Raw genomic sequence first — 23,874 nt, 5'->3', positions numbered from 1 at the left:
AGCATCATTTCTCTAAAAAATGGTGTGCGTTATTAAAGAACAGACATACAGCATTTCGGCATCTACGATCTGTTGCGTTGACCCTCAAAGACTTTGTGCAATGCTGAAGAAAAATTTGCAAAATGTTCCTAAAAGCAGCACCACCAAAGACAGACTGAATTCCTTTCTGACATCAATATGACCAATGAGGTTTTTTTTGTGTGACAGCAACAAGGATAGAGGTAAAATAAAAGTCGTAAGGCTTTATTGTTTATTTATGAACAAAGTATAGAGAAGTGTGTTTTCGTGCCAGCTTAGAATTCCAGTCATTTTTTGGAATTAATCCACTATAAACACGTAGGATTCAACTGTAACCTCCTGCTTCATTCTAATCTTGAGTAAAAATAAACATTTTCCATGAAGGTAAAATAGTCCACTAGTACTTTTGCTGACCTTAAAATGTATTAGAGAAAATGAGGTTTGCTGTGAGTCAGCACAAAGAGCTAGCCACGTCTTCAGTCCATATATGCGTGCAAGCATGTGACTAATTATTGTTTATAAACTGTTTATATAATTTGTGCTAAGTTTATGAGCCCAGTGTGCAGACATCATTCAATTTACAATATTAACAAGATTTCTCTACATTTTTTGCAGTGCAAAAATGCTTCTGTAATTCCTACACATCTCTATCCATTTTTCTAGGTCTTCTACTAGTAGTCTGCTCCCTCAGTTCTTTTTTTAAGGAACATACATCACTAGAAGCATCCCTGCATATGAACCAATATTAATAATTGCAAATAAGTCAGTTGTAAATTATTATTTATTAAATATTTTTTTTAAATGTGCAGTTATTACTGGTTCACTGTTGAGCACAAAACTGAATGAATGTTGATTAACACACTAAAGCATAATTTGTTGCATGACACCCTTTTCACATTTACAGTTTAGCACCATTTTGGTAACAGCCCCAGTACCCCCACTGATCCTGATCTGAATGGCTGCTTCTAATACCAGTTAGGGGCAAGCTCCTTACTTAATGGTATTGTTACATGCAATGAGGGTACAGTACAAAAACATGGCTGGATATCTGTCCCTGCAAGGTTTAATTCTGTGGAAACCTGAATTGACTAATGGTTTTAAAAGACAAAAAGTACTCATACAATAGAGAGAGAGAGACTTGTTTTAAGGACTTTTATGAGCCCCATGTTGATGCAAGTTATTAGCATTTTAAAGCTGACATTACATGTTGTTATGGATGTGGACATTTTTGTTGTATTTTCTATTTGAGTTTTTTTTCCTCTTTTTTTATTCTTTATTATTAATAGCCTGTATAAGACTTCTTTATAGTTTCCTCAAAATGCTTCCTTAACCAAATAAAAAAGGGAATTGGGGGCTCGTCCGGGATATTTGTCTAAATCTAGATTTATATATCGCGTCCTGTTGGAATCTTTTTTCTGTTTTCGATTGTTTGTGCTAATAAACTAGATTTTTAGCAGTTTTCTTTGTGTATATCACCATAGCGTATGACAACACTGTCACTCAAACTACCTTCAATGGATTTCTCCAACTAAAAGATCTCCCTACTCAAAAAACTTTTTTCAAAACATTTTCTTTTTACAAAACAGCCTTTTTCTGAAATAAACAAAGTTGTTTTATAGGAATATCGTGAGCTTGTTGAATGATGCAAGTTGTGTCATTAGTATTTTGAAGCCAAAATTAATATGCAGCTTTTTTTCTGTAAGGCTCTGTTAACCTTATTCCATAAACGTTTTAACATATTTTATACGGTCAAATTTTGTTAGATTTGTATGAGTTTGTGTTTTTTTAAACTTACTTATATAGGTCGTTGTTCCATATTTTTATTTTATACTGTAGTATGTCAACTTCTATAGGCTGTGATAATAACTCAAGTCATTTTATGATCAAAGAAGAGAAGAAATAATACTGTAATGTTAATATAAAAATGAGTCCATGAAAATGATCCAGAATACATCTGAGGTTTTTGATGCCTTTTTTTCCAATGCAAATTACAGGTGTGGTCGAACTTAAACCAAGAGCTAATAAATGTCAACTTATCTCGCAAAGATAAGCTAGTTTATAAATAACATTTATGTCAAATGCATGACATTTTCAATGAATCATACACTTTTTCTTTACAGAATATTAACATCTGAAGCAGTTCATTCATTTTCAGTTTTGTCATCTCAATGATGCCTGGTAGAGCTCATCTTTTATCCCTTGTCCAATCCTATGACCCCACCCTTACATTGACGTGTTATTCCTACCATGACAAAGGTGGATAAGGGTGGAAAGATTTCATGTAATCCATGGACACCAGTGAAGATCACAAATCATTGAAGAAAAAAGGTTCAGAGCACTGTCTAGTGGGTCTAGATGACCCAACTCCCAATGTTAAAGTGCCTAGGATAGCACAAGGGTTATGGGAGCCAATTTTTACTTTTCCCCTTTGGTCAGGTTAATCATAAAGGTGTGCAGAGACTAAGGTGATGCACAACTTTTATATTTATGTAGGAGATTAGCAAGTCCAGCCCTGGAGGGCCACTTATCGTCTTGTTTTCCAGATATTCTTTCCTCTACATGGCTGCTAACACAGATCATGTGATTTGTTTTTTCTTTATTAGTCAATCAGAAGCTGCACCTGCACAGTTGGATAGCAGGCCCTAAAGCCAGGAGGTGCCCATTAAAGATCTCCATTCTCCAAGCAATAGGAAACAGAAAGATCCCCTGTTGACAGGTGAAGAACAAAGACTAAGCATTTTGAAGAAAAATCCCTCAATTTCATGGGGGGACAATGCCAACTCCATAAAATGGTGCAGCCATGATATTAAGACAATATTCTACATTATGATATTGATCCATACACATATTGTGTATTGTAGACACGCCTTATTCAAGAAAATTAATATGTTTAAGTAGAGTGACACAAAGGATGTTAGACAACGGATGATTCCAGAATCCAAAGAAAAAACCTTTTGTTCCACTTAAAGACAGAAAAGGAACAAAAATGCCATTAAATCTCTTTAAACTGGGGCAAAAACTAATTTTTCTTATACTTTTCACCTACGGAAGATCAAATTTGAGGGATTACCCCCACATACATTCAATGCATCAGGCCGAAACAAATGTGCACTGAAAAATATTAAGTCCCACCTCTTATAGGACCAATTATAAAACTTCCATTTATCTCTTTACAACATCCAGAAAATATAACAAGACCCAACCTTATCATGCGGAATTTCAAAATATGCATACAATGTGTTGATGTATATTGACTCCTTAGTTGGTGACATGAAATACAATAGTCTAGCAATTTCACATACATCAACTGACATTGATTTGAATTTGATTTGAAATGGTTTATTTCAAGCAATCAAATAAGAATAATACACAAAAACAATACAATCATCAGTTATACATTCATACAATAACTAATCAAACTTAGGATAATTAGACTTATTCATAAATATTGCTTGAAAGGGAGTGGAAATAAGCAAATTTATATAATCCCACCCCTGTTCTACCGGAACCATTTTTTACATGATTTATCATTATCCGGTTCCTAGCTTTTATCAGACAGAATTAAGAATCCTGAAGTATCAATAAAGCACATGACAAAGATGAATTACTTAATTATTATTTAAAAAATAACTTTTACAAATCAACATGGCAAATGCAGATCAGTTATCCAAAATATATGCAGATTATTTTACTTATAAAAGTCATTGATATGATTTAAAAAATAATACTATATCAGTAAGATGGACAAAACACAGTTTCAGAAATTTTCATAGCAAAATTTGATCAAGTATCAAAAGCTAAAAATATGTGCAAAATTATGTTACATTAGGAAAAAATTATGAATCAATTTATCAATTTTTGAAGTGAAGTAATATCAATAAAAGTCAATCAATTTAACCATTTTCAATAATTGAAAATGGTATAAAACTATATATATATATATATATATATATATATATATATATATATATATATATATATATATATATATATATATATATATATATATATATATATATATATATATATATATAGTTAAGTACTGAATACTTTATTTAACTCAAACAGCTGAAGGACAGTTTTATTACAAGTTAAACTAAAAAAAATTTCACTGATTGATGAGGTCACTAAGCACAACCACAATTCACACTTATGCTGCACCCATTATGAGGTGGATCTTCTATATTTAACCAATTTAAGGATTTTAGGAACACCCCATGAAAAATACAAAAGAAAAAAAAGTGAATTAGCTCTGATTTAAGTTTGCTTGGTCAGATTTGTACATTTCTGGCTGAGATGCACCACAAAATAAACTGTTTTTTGTTTGTTTTATTTTTTTTTTTTTGCTGATTTTACTCCACATACTCTTTTGTTTCACTGAGACGACCCCATGTAATCCAGTGTCTTTTAGTTTGAAAGGAAATCCTTTAAACATCTGTCTAAAAGCTATAAACTACTTCATGTTTTTTTAAAACGGTTTTTCTTTCTGTGTTCATGTTTTATTTAAACAGCAGTTCATGTCATGATAGTAACATTAATACACATCAATTTCTTACTTTTTTAAATGGTGATGTTTGACTTTGTGGCTCCTCTTGGGTTGAAGGCTGAAGACTCATGGGGCTATGGCAATTCACAAATATGGCATGCAAAGCCTTAGATTTTGGGAGTTGATCCTGTTTATATACCAACATTTGACAAAAAGCTGCACCCCCTGTCTGTCTGTCTGTCTGTCTGTCTGTCTGTCTGTCTGTCTGTCTGTGTGTGTTTGTGTGTGTGTGTGTGGGTGTGTGTGTGTGTGTGTGTGTGTGTGTGTGTGTGTGTGTGTGTGTGTGTGTATTGTATGTGTGCATCAGGAGAGGAGGTGCTGCAGCTGCACGGGAACTATGACAACTTGCTCTGCAGAAGCCAGAGGTTTCGCCTGCAACAGCCACTCCAAGTCGTGATGTCAGCAAATAATATTCTGTTTGGAGGATGAACCTTATTCTTATGGCAGTAAAGTTCTCTATTGGAAAGGACGGAAGTCAGTCACATGCGCACTGAGGAGCTGCGAGATGCAGATCGTGGGAATCGGCTGTAATTCAAGTGCACATTGGAATTAGTGGGTCGCTTCTTTTCAATTTTTGGAAAAGGACAGAATGTGAGCGGCAATGAAGACAAGTCCACTGGTGTCCTGTTCCAGCTTTAGCACGCAGTGACTATGAATGAAGAATGACCAATGGTAAGTATGGCGTGTCACTCGCACGGGTTCATGCCTGTCCTGCGAACCCCTTTAGCCATGACGCACGGACATAAGCGATCATTTCCAACAAGAAAACACATTTAAATGAGCGCGGACGTAAAGTTAAACTACGAGATAGAAAATAAGAGACTAATGCACACCCAGAAGCACGCGGAAGCAGACTTGAAACTCACCGGGAACGCGCGCATCCGTCTCCTTGCGCTCTGCGTCGAGCGACTGGCGCAATTGTGGACGTCTGGGGACTTAAATGCTTTCTTCAAACAGGGGAATTCCGTGTGGAAAACTTCCCATCTTGTCGTTATAAGGAAACTGAAATAAGGTTTAGAGCTAATCGGAATTACTATGGCTTTACTGGAATTAGCCTACTTGTCGGAGTGTTTCAAAGTCCCCTGCAGTTGGGCTTCCCGTACCAATTGATATTTAGATGAGTGCCTTAAAAGCAACAATGTGGACGGAAATTAAAAATTAAATAATAATAGCTAACTGGAGGCTGGCCTGTGTGAAACGTGCAGCTTAGATAACATAAAAAGGCATGTTTGTTTAATTATCATGGTACTTGTGGGGACACTCAGCTCCTTTTTAATAAAGGATATGGTTACTATTATTACCAATGTTTCAAAAAGCAGTCATAAATCAATAATAAATAATAAAAGCATGAACATTTGTTTTATTCAGAGTTTCAACTATTGCTTGCTGTGAATAGAAATACATTCATTTTCAGTCTGACTGCAGGTTAAGTGGCTTTAACTCTATCGATGTCAGTAGTTTGGTACTGTCCATCAGGTTTAATTAAGATAATGACAGCCCATCCATCCAACAGTCCATCTCTTGCATTGCAGCGTTGGTTGCAAATGAAGCAGCAAGCTGAAAAATCTTAGACTTCAAGTAATGTAGGGAAGTAAAGGCCTCCGCTTGTATCAGATTTCCAGATTGAAAATAATTGTTGATACATGAACCTGTTAGAAAATGTCCATTTCCAGATGATCACTGAATTTTAAGCAGCCAATTTGCAATTTTCATGTATATGGTCTTTTCTTTCCTTTGGCTGATATTTTTGTTTTTCTTCTTTTCCCCACATTGTGACTAAACTTCCAGCCTCTTCTTTGCATCAGTCTACTTGCTCTTCTTTTTCTACCTCCTTCTCTGTCCTGCAACAGCAGCAAAGCAAACGTGCTTAGAGAGAACTTCAGAGCAGTTGGGAAAACACTTTTGGACAACGCAGTAAGTAAGACACCCTTTGTATTTACGTGTTTGCTTTTGACATGTTTCACTTTTTCTCTCCAGGAACCAAAAAAAAACATGTCTTTGAGGTGTAGCTGATTCATGGCAATGATTTGCAGGAATGTTCACTACACTTTAAAAGCCTTCATTTTAGTTACTGCACCCTTATATAAGTACTTTTGTGTCTCTTCACCAAACAATTTTGTAATATTTGTCAGTTTTCCTTTGTGGATTCAAGTTAGGTTGTAGTTTTGAGAGTAATCATGCATCTTTTTTTTTTTTTTTGAAATATATAAATTCACAGAATAAGCATTTACATTTACACACTCTGCATGGAAAATGACGGCTCAGATTTGAACAGGGAACTTCCTCACAAACTGTGAAGGAATTTGTTTTATTATTATCATTGCTTAAATGTATTTGGTTAAATGTATGTTTAAATGTTAACTCAGATTGACCTTTTTACCTCTTCTGAAAACAGTTGTGTGTTTGTTCATCTGCTTCTCATCTCCCACCCAGGATGAGGGGTTTACGACACACTGTCCTGAGCTGATAAGGGATACTGTTTGAAGTTAGAATCCAACCAAATTGGTCATTTGACGACACCCCCTAATGAACTTTTTGTTTTTGTCTTGAATTGTTACCTCCCACTTGTGTTCTTAATAAAAGCAGCACAGGGAGGGGCAGACCTTTGAGAAGAGAAACGTGGTGGACCTTTTCCAACACATTTGCTCCTCTCCCTCGTGCATGAGAAACTTGATTCTTGTTGTGGTTTGTTGTTTATAATTGTGTTTTTCTTTAATGTCTAGATGCATTTATCTGACACAAACATTTCAAGATCATTTGGGCTTTCTGGAGTTTAATCCAAGCTGGCTTTAGGCAGCAGCTGAGTAGGTCATTAGTCTATTACAGAGCCACATTTGGAGGAAAACATTAAAACTCTCAATACCAAAAAACCCACTCAGGAAGCTCAAGTTAACCTTGAAGGATAATGCAGACATTTTATTACGACGACGTCCATAAAAAATGTATGCCAAAGACCCTAAATCAATCGTTTCCCTTAATAAAAGAAAGAATAAAGAAAACTGTTAAAGACAGTGTACAAATTAGATTTGTTATGGCGTATATTTTTATACAGTCTGTTTGCAACCTTGGTTTAAGGCCTAAAGCACTTTGAAGTCACAGTCCCATTCACACACTGATGCTGCCCCTAATGGTGGAAATTACGATATGTGTGACAATAAAAGCAGTAGCAACTTTTCTAGGTCTTTTATTTTCTATGTGTTTTTCTACAATGTTACCAAAAGCCTTCACTGTGCCACCAGATTGATAACCTTTTATGTGTTTTCCTGTTTATTGATTCAAAAGTTATGATTTGTTACGAACAAAATTACCACATCATAATTTTTAAGTATTGTCATTCTTCGATTCATTTAAGAAAAAAGATATCAACGCTTCGTTGTCAGACTTCTCCTGCCTATCCCTGAAAAAAAAGCTACCAGGCTGCACAGCAAACCCAAATGAAGCAGTGAGTATGTTTTTTCTTGCCTCAGCACTTATTTAATGCTTAAACAACTGACTGTATATGAGAAGTGGACTGAGTGTTGTATATCCAGACCTGATCTTCTGATTGCCTGACCCTGTTTCATCTTTGACACCATTTGTCTGCTGCCTGCCCCGAATCTCCTCTGGATCCTGACTATTCTTGTTGTTTCTCTGATGCTCGTTATTGACCTCTGCCTGCCTGTCCATTATTTAGCTTTGCGGACTTTTAGCTGAGTTAATAAAACCTGCTGCAGTTGGAAGCAGCCGTCTACCTGTTTTGTTACAGTTTGAAAAAAAAACATGTTCTTGCTGACCCTACATTTTACTTTTTTTTTTGTAGTGCAAATTGTGGAAAAAGGTATGTAGTCTTGCGTTGAACGTTTGAAGCATTTGATTGGCAGAATCTCCTGAGCCCACTTTTAAGTTCATTCCTGATTGGCCAGAGTTGCCATAGAAATGTTGACTCAGAGCGACTTGAACCAATCACTGCTTACTGACAATTTCTGGTCCGACATGGCGGGTTTGGGACTGAGTTGACTTGAGGAGTCGGCCGTTTTTCATGGGTAACATCACGCTCACTCAGTTCAGTTCTCATGTACAGTCAATCACAAATGTTTCCTGATAGCATTTAGTATCTCCAAACTCTTCTTTTTTACTGTACAGAGTATGGAGACAATTGCATGTATAATTTATTTAAATACAGTGACCATAAAAAAATAGTATTTATAGTATTTTGCAGCATAGCCTTAAAGACCCACTCCAATCAAAATCATGGTTTCGGTGTTTTTAACATGTTCGTGTTGCGTTTTTCTTACGATGGAGGATATATAAAAAGAAAATTAAGCTTAAAAATGCTTTTCTAAGTATTTCTCGATTCACATCATTGTGAATCAGTAGCAGTCGAAAAAATGCCGTTGGAGAAATTGTGGTGTAAAATATACAAATCGGCAGACTACAAGCTCCCTGCTCCGATCCATTCCGATGCATCAAGTTGCAGACAAATAAATTTTTGTACGTCTTTGTTTTCCTCATCTGACCTGGCATCTGCCTCAAAACTGTACAGCTGGATAGCTCTAATATTGCTCGCCATTTTTGTTGCACAGATAATGTTAGGTTGGGGGTGTGAGGGGATGTAAGCTAGTGGGAGAGAGTGTAAACAGACGGATAGTGGGAAGACAGGACAGGCTTACACCACCCCAAAACTCAAAGGCAAGTTTCTGCTCCTGCCGCTCTGCAAAAACTGTCCTAACAGGCAACAGTTTTTTTATTATTATTATTATGGCTGAAAACGACAATCATAGATAAAACGCTCTAGGAACGCGTTGAAAATTGATCAAAAGAGGATTGGAGTGAGACTTTAACTTCTGAACATCTTTCAGTGCATAGGTGTGGTGCACCGACTGTCTGCACTGTCAGATGTTCCATTACCAGCATGAGCCGTGTTCAGGTCACTGCATTTCAATATAGATACTAGTTTCCGTGGCCAATAAAGGCATACAGAGTATTCCTAAAGTGTTGCCAAAGGACTCATTTACCTTTATTCTGCAGAACAGTGTGAACACCTTGCTCATACTTGCCTGCAAAATTCAGAATTTAGACCTTCCTCAGACGAACCTGCTGGCAAAAACCATCCAAGGGTCAATCGACTGCCCATGTCCTACTAAGAGCCCGGTGAGTTTTCTGCACCTGTGGAGGCACACTCAACACAGCGACCACGGAATGTTTGAAAGTTTGCAGTGTGGAAAGAGTAAAGTAGTTGTTTCAGGTTCTCTGAATGTGCAACTTTAGGAGAGGAATGTTGGCAGACTGTAACTTCCTTCTGTCGAGTAGTGGGTGACTCACTGACACAGCCAGTGCTCCAGCAACACCCATGGTGCTGCCAGTGTTTTCAATTGTCAACCTGTTTGTTTGGGGTTTGTGTGTGTGTTACCAGGAGCTTTTGACAGAGCGAAAAATGTGCTTTTGCTGGGTAAAGCTCACTGTTACCATAAATGAAAGTAAATGTGGTTTCCTTACATGCAGTAAACAAATTTTAAATGTTTTTCCCCCCAAAATGTTCTGGATGACATCACTGGAAACCGTTGCAGCTTCTCCGCAAACACAGTTCTCTTATATTTGAGTAAAATCAGAAAGGGAATTAATAAATCAGACTCATAGCTAAAAGCTGAGTCATTCATCAGAGCTAACCTTAGACCTCATTATGAGCCACATCAAACAAACAGAGCCGAATAGGCCTTTCACACAACACATAATTGACCTTAAAGGGCCTTTTTCACGATGCAATTTATATTATATACAGAGTTGACGTGTGCAAATGTAATACTAATAACAAATATCTGTTCATTTTCAAGGATAGACAACATATTACAAACCAAGGGAAGAAGAAAAGGACAAGACGGATGAGCGGGAGAAAAATGAATAGAAAACGCTGCAGGGCCATGGCAATCCTACAGAATATGACACAGTGCTATGAGATACTCAACAGTTTGTCAATGGATACCTGAAACTGAGCTCAAGCATGGCATGAAGGAGAAGGGAAAGGAAAAAAAAACACAACTCCGTGCTTCAGTACAGTGCAGGCCTTGCTTGGATTACGCAAGAAAGAAGCTTTGGTTTCGTTTAAGCTTTCCCGTCAAGTACCTGCATATCTTTCCTGCAGCTGTTTTAGGTGTTATGTGACCCTACTGACAAGCTTCCAAGCTGGACAATAAGAAGCAATAAAGCCAAATGGAAGAGAAATGACTTTTGCACTCCTTGCTATGGATCGGACGTGCACTCTTGAGTGCTACCATGAAAAAGCCTCAAGGACAACATCTGCAGAGGGTGGATGATATAAAAAAACATTGAGATGGTAGTTTATTTGAATGCATATTTTTGAAAGCTAAAATATATATATACCAGTACTTTTTTTTATAAAGAAATGTCGTGAATATGCTGTTGTTTGCATGCACTTAGACCTAAAACTATGAAGGTGCTCAAATGCAATTTAGATACAAATGATTGACTAACCCTCACTTACTTCAGTTATCATGGCTATCTAAAATCAGATATTTTAAACCATGTATCAAGCTTACGGTGCTTCCTTCCGTGTCACTCTTGTGTGTGATTGATATGTTAAAAGTTCATTCTGCCACAGATGGCTGAGTCTGCAGAACAGACCTTATTGTGCATATGCAAGACATCCGAGCTCATCCTGTCACATTTTTTTGATGCTGATTAATGGGATTCTTTGTAGGAGCATGGGAAAACAAAAAGGCATCAAGGAAGTATTTTATTCTGAAGGTCAGATTTTTGTTCACTAGAAATGCAACTTCATTCCTGCAAACCCCTTCAAGCGCTGTGGTTATTTTCTACTTCTGTCGCACGTTATTATCCCGCTAATTAAAATACGAGAATTAAGAGGATAGTAATGTTTATAACACTGCATGTATTTATAAAAACCTGAGAAATTAATGCTGTGCAGAGTTAAGTTAATTCTACGACACAGGTTTCTTCACAGAAGTTTATTGGTGATGGATATGGATATCATTAAGTGCATGACGGCTGTTGTGATCTGAAAAGGGAAAACATCAGTCCAGTCTGTTCAAACGAATACACTTTCTTTTTCAGATTGTCATTTAAAAAAAACAAAAACAAAAAACGTATTCAAATCTCGGCCAACGTTCGGACGACTTCAAGATTTATGACGTTCCCTCAGGAGAGAATTTTCATAGTCAACCCTCTTTAAGAACCCTTACATGGATTAAGCAGAGACTTCAACCAAAACCAGATTGGGAGTGTTGCCCTGCTTTCAGACTCCTACAAACAGTAATGCATTAAGCTCAGACTTCATCGATTATTATTTCAAGAAAAGCGTGTCAAAATCACACTCACCCATTTGGTTCTGTAAGATGTCAAATCAAAATGTAAGAAAATAGGCAGTCGTTCAGTCAGTTAAAATGAAATGGAACAGGAAAATAAATAGTTCATTGTATAAAACAAAACAAAGGCTACATTTGACAACAAGAGTCCTTTGAATTTAGTCTGTGATAACAGATGACAACGGGAGCACTGAGAGCACGATCGTTACCTCTCTAAGGAATTATTTACTGTCAGAACAAGTTGGTGAGACAAAAACAAAGAAAATGCATTCCATTTCCTTTTGAAAAACATTGCTTGTTCAGTAGTCAATTATATTGCACTTTAGTGAGAATGCATTGTTCAAGAAAGTCAACAGGATCAGTGACAGCATTCAGATTAAGGTCAAATCATTGAGGAAGTTACACCCATCTTACATTTCTTGACTGTTCAACAACCTAACTGTCCGCTCCTCTCTCCTCTTAAGCTCCAGAAAGGACTAATCATCCCACTTAAACAATATTTAGTTACTATTTGCTTATTCCTAAGTTCATATATACACTACATCTTTGAGTTTCAGTCATTTCCAGCCCTGTTGCTAGCAAAAGAAACCTTGGTAACCATTGTGCACAAACTTCATGAGCTCAATTCATCTTGAATAGCTTGTGGAAGTGATTGAGTATTATCTTAAATTTTTGACAGCTTTAGACTTTGCTGCTCATGTCAAAACTCAGCACTGCTCAACTGGCAAATATATTTATATATTTAATAAGTGGAGAAATAAAAACAGAAAGGATAGAGTTTGTTTTTTCCTTCAACCCTCATCAGTTTGGTGGAGTGATCTGCTCTGTAACTGTAGAACCGGCGCATCCCAGCTTCCCCGTGCGCTCATCCGATACACATCCTCCTCACCCCACACTCGCAGCAGAACTTTGCAGATTCAACGGGGTATTTGGTCCCACAGGCGTGACAGAACTTGCTCTTCATTCCGCCATTGCCAACTTCATTTGTGCCATCCACGTCATTCCTGGGAGTTTGACAAAAATGCGGAACTAAGATCCAAAATGATAACGTTGGTATACATTTTTCTACAACATGTTAACATGTAAACACTGTAGAAGTATATATAAAAAAAAGAGTGGTAGGTATAATAGAGTTCAAATTGTACTGGATCTTTTGTGAGATGTTGTTTTACCTTGACATGAAAGAATCAGCCTTCTTCCTGTTGACTCCTGCTCCCGGCTGGAAGTTCCTCGCGGATCCGTAGTTCGGTGCACGGGTCTTGTTTCCCACACTGATAGAGAGCAAAACAACACCAAGCAGACACAAGGACAGGCCAAATGTAGGTCACTGTCACAATCACGGATAGTAGGTTCACAATGTAGGTCAGAAACAGATTTAGGACGTTTCAACCCTTTTTTTAGACATTTGCTAGTCAAGGCTTTTCCTTTTGTAATAAGGAGATAAAAGAAAAACCTGGGGATTTAAATTTTTTTAGTTCATTGAGTCAAAAATAATCTGACTGTTTTTAAACATGCAATTATTTACAGTGGAATCACAGCAGAAAAAAAACAAAGGTCAAATTAGATATCATGCATGGGTTAAGGTTGCTGAGATCAAACACATTTGGTATTTTCTCACCCTGATGGAGGACTTGTGATGCCGGAGGTATTACTCTGGACTGAACCTGCTGAAGGGGCTTTATTTGAAGGGATTCCTTAAAAGAAACACGTGGAAAGAAGAAGAATATCAGTAATGTAAAGGACCGGGGTGGGCAAACTGAAGCCCGCGGGCTGGATGTGGCTGCATGTTTTGTCCAGCCCACTGAACAATATCAATCAGAGACCCATGTTTTTTTGTTTGTTTTTTTAATCTGGCCACACGATCAAGACGTGACGTCTTATTCCCCCCTTCTGCAGTCTTTGTCCCGATCTGAAACCCTCTTAAAATCTCTGTCAAACAGAACAGAAGACAGTCTTCACTTTCTACGTCGCAGTTCATCTTTCCCGGTTTAGCTCATTCTTTTAAAGCGATCATGATGCCTTTTTTTGAACAGTGCACCCTGCTCTGTGTCCTGATTGGCTGGAGACCCTGTCAATCAATCTCCTCCGTGGCGTGTCTCCTGTACAGAAACGCGAAACTCTACAGATCAGAAATCTTTGATCGGTCAGATCTTTGTTTGCATTCTAAGATCCCGGACCTCATTTCTATGAAGGTTTAAGAATTTAAACAAGAGAGAAAAGGGTGAAAATGTTCATGTCTGTGTGAGAAAAGTGTATTTAGGCAGTGAGGAGTTTTACTGCCATAAAACGTCTGTAATCAGACTCTGTGGATTTCACCGATTACGGGTTATTTTTAGAACGTAACTCCTGCAATAAACAAGGGAACTCTGTACTGGTGACAAGGTAACGCAGATATATGCATAGCTGCAGCAGAAAACGTAGAAAAGTGCTTTTTGATAATTACTGGATGAGAAACAGACGCGCAGGACACAGCGCAGCTGCGCAAACTGTGAGACGTGTGAGAAGCTGCAGCCCTCAAAGACGGGACAGGATAGACAATTTATTGTTTTTTTTGTTTTTTTTTTAAATGTATCAGTATATTTTTCAGTATATTTTTCCTGAAAATCTGCAAATCTGTTCCAAACAAAAGAAAAATCTTTTATGTCCCGCTCAGATGAAAGTCTTTGGTCTTTTTAATGTGTTCTTGTGGCACAAAGGAGGACATATGTAAAGAAAATTCATCTTAAAATTGCACTTCTGAGAATTTCTTTCATCAAATTGTTGTTAAAATGTTAATTGGAAAAATCTTGTACTTGTTAAGTACAAACTTGGAAAAATGAAACGTCGTCGTTTTCCTCGTCCAAGTTGGTATCTGGCTCAAAACTGTCTGGCTGGATAGCTACGATGTTGCTCGCCATTTTTGTTGCAGGGGCTGTAAGCTAGAAGGAGAATGTGGACAAATGGATAAGAATAATAATAATAGATTGAATTTTTCTGTGCTTTTCCAGAAGCTCAAAGTGCTTACAATGTGTATCCGTTCTTCACTCACTCCTCATCAATTCCATTTAATTTACATTGCCTAAAATTACAACAATAGTTGTCCCGCTGGGCTTCATACCGGTAATAGTATTGAATCTCCGCCCCTCAGAAATTCCCGCAGCACTTTCCTCTGACGCTAAAGTTTTATACAAGCGTACTGAAGTGTCTGAGATTTTGTGAACCATGGTCACATGACTAAAATAAAGTCTGTGAATAAGTGAACCTGCAAATAATGGAACACGAGGGGAACACTGTAGATCAAAGGATGATCAGAGTGGGGCTTTAAGTGTGAAATTATGATAACATATGTCCCGTCTTACCGGTGGACTGTCCAAGGCCTGACCTCTGGGGTAAACGAGAAGTGGCTGAAGGAATGGAGGACGCCGGAGACGGGTTGGTCTTCTTTACAGAAGCAGGAGGCTTGTACTGACAAACGACATTTAACAAACACAGATGTGTGAAAGAACAGATTTATTGTGGTTACCAACTTGATTTATGTAATAACCAAAAATATTGAAGTAAAATGCAAGCATTGCAGACATAAGGAGGAGGAAACTGGGGGTACGGGTTTAAGAAGTGAAGTTTTTATCTAAAAAGAAAGCGTTTTTTATTGGTGAAGCGATAATGCCACCTTTCAAGTGGGTTCTCTAACCTTTAATTTTGCTTTTTCTCTACAGTAAAAAACTAAATTCTAATTGTTTCTAGATGACTAACATGTATACAGAGAAGAAATGCTTTCTCCAGTTCTGCAAAGGGGAACCCCAAAGCACTCAAAGGCCACCTGAGACATGTAGTCTCTTAAGCGCGTCTGGTTGACATGCCCTGAAAGCCTCCCTAGGAAAGCCTCCAGGAGTGATCTAAAAGAAATTCCCAAGCCACCTCAACTAGCCTCTCTCATTGTGGAGGGGCAGCGGCTCCATTCCAAGTTCTCCAAAATGCCTGAGCTCCTCAACCTGTCTCTAAGGAAACTCATTTCCGTCGCTTGTGTTATCCTTACCATGATAATAGTTGGGGTTAGAGGCATCGATCAAGAACTTTTCCTATAGGCTCAGTTCCTTCTTCACTACGGTACATTGGATCGGTTCAGTTGTCGCATTACTGCAACCGCTCCTTCCTTCCTCATGAACAAGACTTCAAGTTATGTATACTCCTCCATTTGAGACAGGAAATCTGTATCTTCACGTTTTACTGAAAACCTGAAAGTACTGGTCCAAAGAAGCCGACAGAACAGCATCATCCGAAAAAAAAAAAAAAAAAAAGTCTAGATAAAACTCTGCAGTCCTCAAACCGGACTCCAGCCTCTGGCTGCTCTTACAAACTCTGTCCTTAAAAAATATGAACAGAATTGGTGACAAAGGGTAGAAGAAAAAAAAAACAACAAACATGCACTGGAAACAAGTTCAACTTGCTGCCGGCAACACAAACTCCTGCTCTGGTTGTAACAAGACGCCGGTTTCTTTCTTGTTCAAAGAAAAACACTTGATCTTGCATTGCAGCATGTCTGTGTCATTATTCATATGTGGCCCTGGGTGGAGCTTTCAATAATTCGTTAACTGCTAAAGTCATGTAAGTTTACAGGTCACGTTTCTAATGCAACGACTCAAGTGACTATAGTGTAGCCAAATGTCTTATGATTGACGAGCAACTGTTTTTGTTTTCATCATGGAAAATGTTTAGGTATTTCTGTAGAAACCTGCTCCACAGATGATCCCATGTGTTGACTTTTTATGATCAGTTGATGCAAAAACATCTCAAAATAAAGTGTTGGTCAAAATGTGAAGAACAAAAATCAACAATAAAAAAGCTTTGATGAGCAAACTGTAGAAATAGTGCCCTCAGTTGGTCAACTTTACATACTGCAATTTTTTTCTTAAACTGGCAGCTACTTTACCTTAAAGTTCTTCAAGTTTTGGTTCTTTCTTCAGGAAAGTGCTGCATCAAATCACGAAAAGAGAGGGACGAATAGTGAAAAGGAAGTACAGACTGCCCTGCAGGAGCATGGCATATTGGGTGCATTATTTAATCTGCTCCTCTTATCTAAATAAAGGCTTTACCTAGGAACAGAAAACTTATCCTGTCACATGACCCGTTTTCTGTTGCTCAAGGGTCATTTCAACATGTCTTTCCTGACTACAGCTTCTCCCTGAAGATGATTCTTCTCTTTTACTCCTCTCCAAAGTGTTCATCTAAATGCACTGGACAGCCTCTTTAGCAGCTCAAGAAACCCTATGTGTTGTTTCATTTTCACGATGCAGACCATGTGACAACACACGAGTGATGCAAGTTCCTCCCGCCTTTCATTGACTTACTTTGAAGCCAAGTGAATAATTCCAACTCACCTGGTACAGGGGTTAAAAAAAGGTGTGGCTTGATAGTCTGTCAGAGCTTTAATTGTTTTACTTTTGATTGGCAATCATTGACAGTTTACTATTAGAAGTATTTTGTAAGGCAGCCAGAAAAGGGAGGAGCTTGCTGTTGACGGCCCCCTGCATGTCTGGTATTGTCACCTCTTTTTAGGTCACATCATTTCATTCCAGGATGCCCCCTGCCTTCGCCCACAAGTGGCCGGGATAGGCTCCAGCAGCCCCGTGACCCCGAAAGGAAATAAATGGAAGAAGATGAATGAATGGCTGAATCCTTTCATTCCAGCAATGTAAATCAAAGAGTGATTTTAGATGAGTCTTTCCAGGCAGACCTTTCCAATTTCAGGGTCTCTGGAGAGTTCCTAATCATTGGATTTATGCTTTGCATGGAGGAACCATAATATGTTTGGCATTGAAGGCCCTGGCCCGACCGCCCTGCCCGAGGTGTGAATGTGCACGAGAGTGTATGGTAGGGCTGCACGATATGAGGAAAAGTTGCGATATACGATCTACAAATAGCAAAAACAACCTTCCCATTTCATTGCAACAGTTTAAAAAAGCTGTGTGGAACAGTGGAACAGTGGACCAGCTCTACACCCTATCTAGGGTGCTGGAGGGTTTGTGGGAGTTCGCCCATCCAGTCCATATGTGTTTTGTGGATTTGGAGAAGGCGTTCGACCGCGTCCCCCGTGGCATCCTGTGGGGGGTGCTCTGGGAGTATGGGGTCCGGGGAGCCTTACTGAGGGCTGTCCGGTCTCTGTATGACCGGAGTAGGAGCTTGGTCCGCATAGCCGGCAGTAAGTCAGACCTGTTCCCGGTCCACGTTGGACTCCGGCAGGGCTGCCCTCTATCACCGGTTCTGTTCATAGTTTTTATGGACAGAATTTCTAGGCGCAGCCAGGGGCCGGAAGGGATCTGGTTAGGGGACCACAGGATTTCCTCTCTGCTTTTTGCAGATGATGTTGTCCTGTTGGCTTCATCGAACCGGGACCTCCAGCGTGCATTGGGGCGGTTTGCGGCCGAGTGTGAAGCGGCTGGGATGAGGGTCAGCACCGCTAAATCTGAGGCCATGGTCCTTGACCGGAGAAAGGTAGTTTGCCATCTCTCGGTCGGTGGGGTGTCCTTGCCCCAGGTGGAGGAGTTTAAATACCTTGGGGTCTTGTTCACGAGTGAGGGAAGATCGGAGCGTGAGATTGACAGGCGGATCGGAGCAGCGTCCGTAGTTATGCGGTCGCTCTATCGGTCCGTCGTGGTGAAGAGAGAGCTGAGCCGAAAAGCAAAGCTCTCAATTTACCGGTCGATCTACGTTCCAGTACTCACCTATGGTCATGAGCTATGGGTCATGACCGAAAGAACGAGGTCCCGAATACAAGCGGCTGAAATGAGCTTCCTCCGCAGGGTGGCTGGGCGCTCCCTTAGACATAGGGTGAGAAGCTCGGTCACCCGCGGAGAGCTCGGAGTAGAACCGCTTCTCCTCCACATCGAAAGGAGCCAGTTGAGGTGGCTCGGGCATCTAGTTCGGATGCCTCCTGGACGCCTCCCTGGAGAGGTGTTCCGGGCATGTCCCACTGGGCGGAGGCCCCGGGGAAGACCCAGGACACGCTGGAGAGACTACGTCTCTCGGCTGGCCTGGGAACGTCTCGGGGTCCCCCCAGAGGAGCTGGAGGAAGTGGCTGGGGTGAGGGAAGTCTGGGCATCTCTGCTCAGTCTGCTGCCCCCGCGACCCGGTCCCGGATAAGCGGAGGAAGATGGATGGATGGATGGAGTTTAAAAAAGTATACTCTTAATGACCTTCGTCTACATAGGAGATGAAGATCTAACATAAAAGAGCTCTATCCGAATGGTCAAATGCATAAACTGATATATTTGATTCGTGAAAGACTTCAACCTGCCATAAGATTGTTTTAGCACATTTACCATTAATTGTCGTAAATTGTATTTATTTTATTGTTTTCGCCGTCTTTTCCGATATTCGTATTGCACAGCTTGATATCGCGACGATACATTTCCGATTTATTGTGCAGGGCTAGTGTGTGGCCCTTAAGCAGACTGGCGACCTTCATCCAACCGTAGCTGGATTGGGGATTGGATAGATGGATGGATGGATGAATGGATGGATCTCAGTAAAGTACAGGTGCAGACTTTTTTTTTTTTTTTTTAAAAGCCCAAAGTCAATGTTTTTCTGCAGACAGTCACATTCTTTACCTGTGTGCGACCCGGCGTCTTCTTGGGATCGCCTAACTTGCCTTTGGTGGGTATCCGGGCAGCTTGTTCCTGACAGAATTTAATGTGTCTGTCGGCAGCACTCTCATTGAACCTCCGCTGACAGTATGGGCACTGGATGTAATCTAGAGAGGAAGAAATATTTCATTTAAAAGGTTTGCAGCACAAGCAGAAAAAATATCTAATTCTAATGGAGAAGTGAAATTGAAAATTGTTAGAAACTATCCCCAAAAGCATCTCCTACCTGGGTCATACGAAGGGGGGGGAGGTGGGGGTAAGGGCCCCCCCTCTTTCATGACTTGAGTGAGTGACTTGGCAGCCCGAATGGTGGCGATGAAGTCCTCGTGCTTCTTGCGCCAGTTGGACGGCTTCTTCGGTGGCTCTGCCTGGTAGGACAACATGCCACAGCAGATTCTGCTGACAAAGTCTGTTTTCATACAGTCGGCAACTCCAACGACCCTGACAGTGACTAAACACAACCCGAGTGGCCCAGTGCCAGATTGAATGCTAACATTTCAAGCTAAAGACTAGACTCTCATATATCCGCGAGGGAATTTCCATAAACGGGACGCTTGTTGCACTTAATGAGGTGGTTTTGCCTCCAAGCGAAAGCTATAACAGATCTAAACTCTCCCACCATCAGTGGGGACAGCTGAGTTTTACATAAAGCAGATATATTATATTATTAGGGCTGCACGATATGAGGAAAACTTGCGATATGCGATATTAGTGATCAATATTGCGATAACGATAAATTTTCGGTAAATAAACAAATAGAAAAATAAACAAAAACATCATTCCCATTTCATTGCAACAGTTTAAAAATTATACTCCAAATGACCCTCATCGACATGGGGGACAAACGTCAGGGTGGCTAACCCTGGTCCTCAAGAGCCTCAACCCTGTCTGTTTTCCAATTCTCCCTAGACTGCTCGATAATGATAACCAAAATCAGGTGTGTTCAGTCAATCAGGATGTGAAATCAATTGAGTCAGCCAATCAACAGCAAGCTGGTTAAGGAGAGCTGGAAAACAGGCAGGGTTGAGACTCTTCAGGACCAGGGTTAACATAATAGGCCTCCATCTGATTGGTCAACAATGGCAAGGCGTCCATCTGATTGGTCAAAGCATAAAGGGATTTATTTGATTCGTTAAATGCTTCAAGCTGCTAGAAGATTGTTTTAACACATTTTGGGTTTGCGATTTATTGCGATATTCGCCGTCTTTTGCGATATGCATATTGCAGAGCTGGATATTGCGATAACGATAAATTTGCGGTATATTGTGCAGGCCTATATATTATATTATAATATTCCGTCTTAGCGGTCAGCTTAGCTGACTTTCAAATCCCTTCTTCACAGTTGAAGTCTTTAAAAATACTGCTTTTCAGATTTTATTTCTTATAGCTGTCAAAGTCACAAACAGCGGTGTCATAATAACTGAAAGGAGGAATCGGGTTTTTCAGAAAAGAAAGTAGAAAGCTGTTATATTGGCAAAAAGAAAAAAGTACAGTGTGTGGATGACAGGCAGAAGAAAAAAAAATAGACTAAATCTACTTACTTTCTGACAGCCAGCTGAGCTTTGTGACTGAAATACAATTGAAATAATGTACATTTTACAAAAAGGTGCTGTTACCATAAAACACTGTATGGCTACTCAGGAACAGCAAATATTCATATAGGAGGTGATGACAAAAAGGAGGATCATTACTCGGAATCTTCCAACAGATGATTTATTGCTGTTGTTCAGTCAAGTTTGCTAAAACTTTTATTTTCTTGTAGCTTCTGGCTGGAAAAACAAACATTGAGTTTTTTTTGGGTTTTTTTGTTAAAGATAAAAGGCAAAAATCTGAAAAAATACTTTATAGAAAAAATGTTTTAATGCTGTCTAAAAGACATAGAATATTAAAATATGATTATGATTAGCAGATGTCTTAATTGGACATTTTATACATTTTTGTAACATAAAAAGAAGCTCTATTTGAAGTTTATAGAAGCAATGTGTCAAAAGTGTGAAAAATAAAAAGAAATGTCTGCTTAAAAGAACATATATATATATTTATTTTAAAAAAAAAACATTTATTTAGTGAAATTTTCTACTAGGAAAAAGTCTTTGAAATTAATTTAAAAAAATAAAATAAGAGGATCAACCTTAAAAGATGTGAAATGGAAAGAAGGTCACCGGCCTCCCAAAAGTTGCATCCACAATTATAGAAATCACTGCGGAAGTTGATATTTTTAAGCAAAAGAAAAAACATGATACAGTTTTATTTAAGGGGATCAAATTCTGGATATTTCAAGCTAAATCCTGTCATTGGTAGGATTTCCGTAACTTGATCGGGCTGACCGCTTACCTTTGGTTTGATAGGCTTGAGTACGGGGATGTCTGTACCCTCTGCCCTCTGTCTACTGGAATCAAAAACCTTCCTCCTTTTAGTTGCTGTCTTTTGGCAGATTTTTGCATGTTTTTCCTGTTGGAAAGGAAAAGCAGGTCCAAAAACAACAACATATGTCAACCATCATTATATATTTGACTGACTTTTATCATAAAAAACAGTTCAACCAATCAAAGTCTCAGGATTTTTTTGTGGCTTTTCTTTTACATAAAACCATATTTTTGTTATAGCATCGGTAATGTGTATTCATTCAAATTATTACTGTAAATTGAATTGTAAAACTCAAAATTAATAATTGAAATTAATGTGAAAAGTGCTCTGAAGCCCCTTTTATAAGTTTTTGCATATTAATCTTTAGTTGACTAGATATTAGCGCTATGTTCTTACAAACATGCTTGGGATCTAAGATCAATACTGAACTTCCGTAAACAGTTATAATGCCCATAAATAATAAATTTTAAGTGATACTGCAATAAAAAGAAGAAACAAATATTTTAAATGTGTTTAATTACCCCAAGTAGAATAACGGGGTTTACCTTCGCTAATATCCAAATGAGTATTTTTCTCACTTCTACAAGTCTTAGGAGTGTTTGAGATGTAGTGTTGGGAGTTTTTATTACAATAAAATGTTGATGTGTGTGCTAATGCAGTAGTTTAAGTAATTACTTATCTTTTTATGTAATATTTTACTTTTTACTTGTCCAGTAGTTTTGGTCAAAATAAAACAAAGTCTATTCATTTTTATGTTCTTGTACTGTTTTTTTTTTTAAAGAGCCAGTATCACTTTGTCCTGTTCTTGTAAAAAAAAAAAAGTGAGATCAAATCAAAATGATTTTATTTTGAAGGTTTTATCTCTCTTTTTTTGTGTGTGTTCTTTTTTTTAAGTCAAACAAGCCTCTACTTCTCTAATTGGTCTGTTTCTCATTGTGCTGCTGTATTTGCATTTTATCCGATAAACTCATAAAAACTGAGCATAATCCAATTGAGCTTTCTGGGCTTTCACCAAAAACAATATACTTGTTAAAAAAATAATTTCTACTTCCTCATATTGTTTTGATTTCAGCAGGTATTGGAATGAATTTAAACAATGCGATTACAAGGGGATACTTTTGAACAATAACAAGTGATATGTGATGCATTACAGCAAAAGATAGTACACTGCACAACACAGATGACATGATATTAGTTTTTCTTTACCAGAACTTTCGGGAAGAAGCATCTTTTGCAAGTATTACATTGGACCAGTTCACCCACAGGAGGAGCTTCAGCATCTGCAGAAAAAAATAAAGATTATTTAGGAAAACAGTCAAATGTGGATAGAAATAGATCAAATCCTTATTTTGACTGACTAATAGTAAATGATGTGTTAAATAAGTTTCTAAGGCTACATTTTCTATACATTTCTGTGCATGGGGTGCGTTGTTAAGATCAATTTTCGCAATATTAGACTAACAACAATATGTCAGAAAATCACAAAAATAAAATAATGCTATAATAATAATGTAAATATAAATAACTGGCATAAAAATGTCTCTAAACGTATACAAGTACATAATTGCACCCCTGCGAGTATCTACAACATTTAATTTAGCTTATTTCCCTACCAGGTTCGTCAGTTAACACCCAGTTAATGTCTTTTTATGCTAACATTAGACAGCCGCTCCCTCAAGGAATCACACCCATGCAGCCAGACAGCTAGCCTCATCTTTAGCTCCAACGTTACCTAGCATTACTTTGGCTAAATCCCAAACAAAAAAGAGCTCCCTATGGGAAACGGCTTTGCATTAAAACACAACCTCTTCGAGGTTTAAAACTGCGACGATTCAAGTTTGAATGCACCAAAAAATCCATTTAAAATAAAGCACTGGACTGAGATTACCTTCAAATTCTTCCATCCTTAGGTTATCCCTTGTTTGATGCTACTGTTATTTCCACGAGCAAATTGTAGCCGGGAGGAACAAGAGGAATCGCTCCAAATTACTTCCGGTTTCGC

The 23,874-nt window shown here is 38.6% G+C and overlaps 2 protein-coding genes and 2 long non-coding RNA genes across 7 annotated transcripts in view; 2 read left to right on the top strand and 2 right to left on the bottom strand.

The window, feature by feature from the left end:
* Positions 1-2,835, top strand: part of LOC105356671 — a 9,160-nt gene extending 6,325 nt beyond the window's left edge. Inside the window, exon 2 of the long non-coding RNA XR_910768.2 lies at positions 2,622-2,835. This is a non-coding gene — a long non-coding RNA (uncharacterized LOC105356671). The remainder of the gene's footprint in view (positions 1-2,621) is intronic.
* Positions 1-6,346, bottom strand: part of LOC110017300 — a 10,817-nt gene extending 4,471 nt beyond the window's left edge. The window contains exon 1 of the long non-coding RNA XR_002292665.2: positions 5,431-6,346. This is a non-coding gene — a long non-coding RNA (uncharacterized LOC110017300). The remainder of the gene's footprint in view (positions 1-5,430) is intronic.
* LOC105356670 lies at positions 4,800-11,881 on the top strand. Of its 3 annotated transcripts, none has more exons than XM_020712704.2 (5): positions 4,800-5,236; positions 6,353-6,478; positions 7,917-8,006; positions 9,572-9,694; positions 10,380-11,881. In XM_020712704.2, exons 1-5 carry the CDS (start codon positions 5,234-5,236, stop codon positions 10,443-10,445), a joined length of 408 nt encoding a protein of 135 aa, XP_020568363.1. In that variant the 5' UTR covers positions 4,800-5,233; the 3' UTR covers positions 10,446-11,881. The 3 variants fall into 3 exon arrangements, with proteins under 3 accessions (XP_020568363.1, XP_023805710.1, XP_011487124.1); XM_023949942.1 differs by having other exon boundaries at positions 4,801-5,236; positions 9,632-9,694; positions 10,375-11,881; XM_011488822.3 differs by having other exon boundaries at positions 4,809-5,236; positions 10,375-11,881.
* Positions 11,641-23,874, bottom strand: zc2hc1a (zinc finger C2HC-type containing 1A). 2 transcript variants are annotated; one of them, XM_004080980.4, is made up of 10 exons: positions 23,761-23,874; positions 23,079-23,152; positions 21,840-21,956; positions 21,047-21,073; positions 19,732-19,873; positions 19,470-19,612; positions 15,222-15,327; positions 13,502-13,577; positions 13,056-13,154; positions 11,641-12,887 (listed from the first exon to the last, which is right to left on the bottom strand). In XM_004080980.4, the coding sequence occupies exons 1-10, from the start codon at positions 23,774-23,776 to the stop codon at positions 12,749-12,751; spliced, it is 939 nt and encodes a 312-aa protein (XP_004081028.1). In that variant the 5' UTR covers positions 23,777-23,874; the 3' UTR covers positions 11,641-12,748. The 2 variants fall into 2 exon arrangements, with proteins under 2 accessions (XP_004081028.1, XP_011487127.1); XM_011488825.3 differs by lacking the exon at positions 21,047-21,073.

The sequence above is a fragment of the Oryzias latipes genome, chromosome 20, assembly GCF_002234675.1.
Source record: "Oryzias latipes chromosome 20, ASM223467v1".
NCBI classification, from domain to species: domain Eukaryota; kingdom Metazoa; phylum Chordata; class Actinopteri; order Beloniformes; family Adrianichthyidae; genus Oryzias; species Oryzias latipes.
The sequence above is the reverse complement of the archived record's forward strand: the minus strand, read 5'-3'. Positions and strand labels throughout refer to the sequence as shown.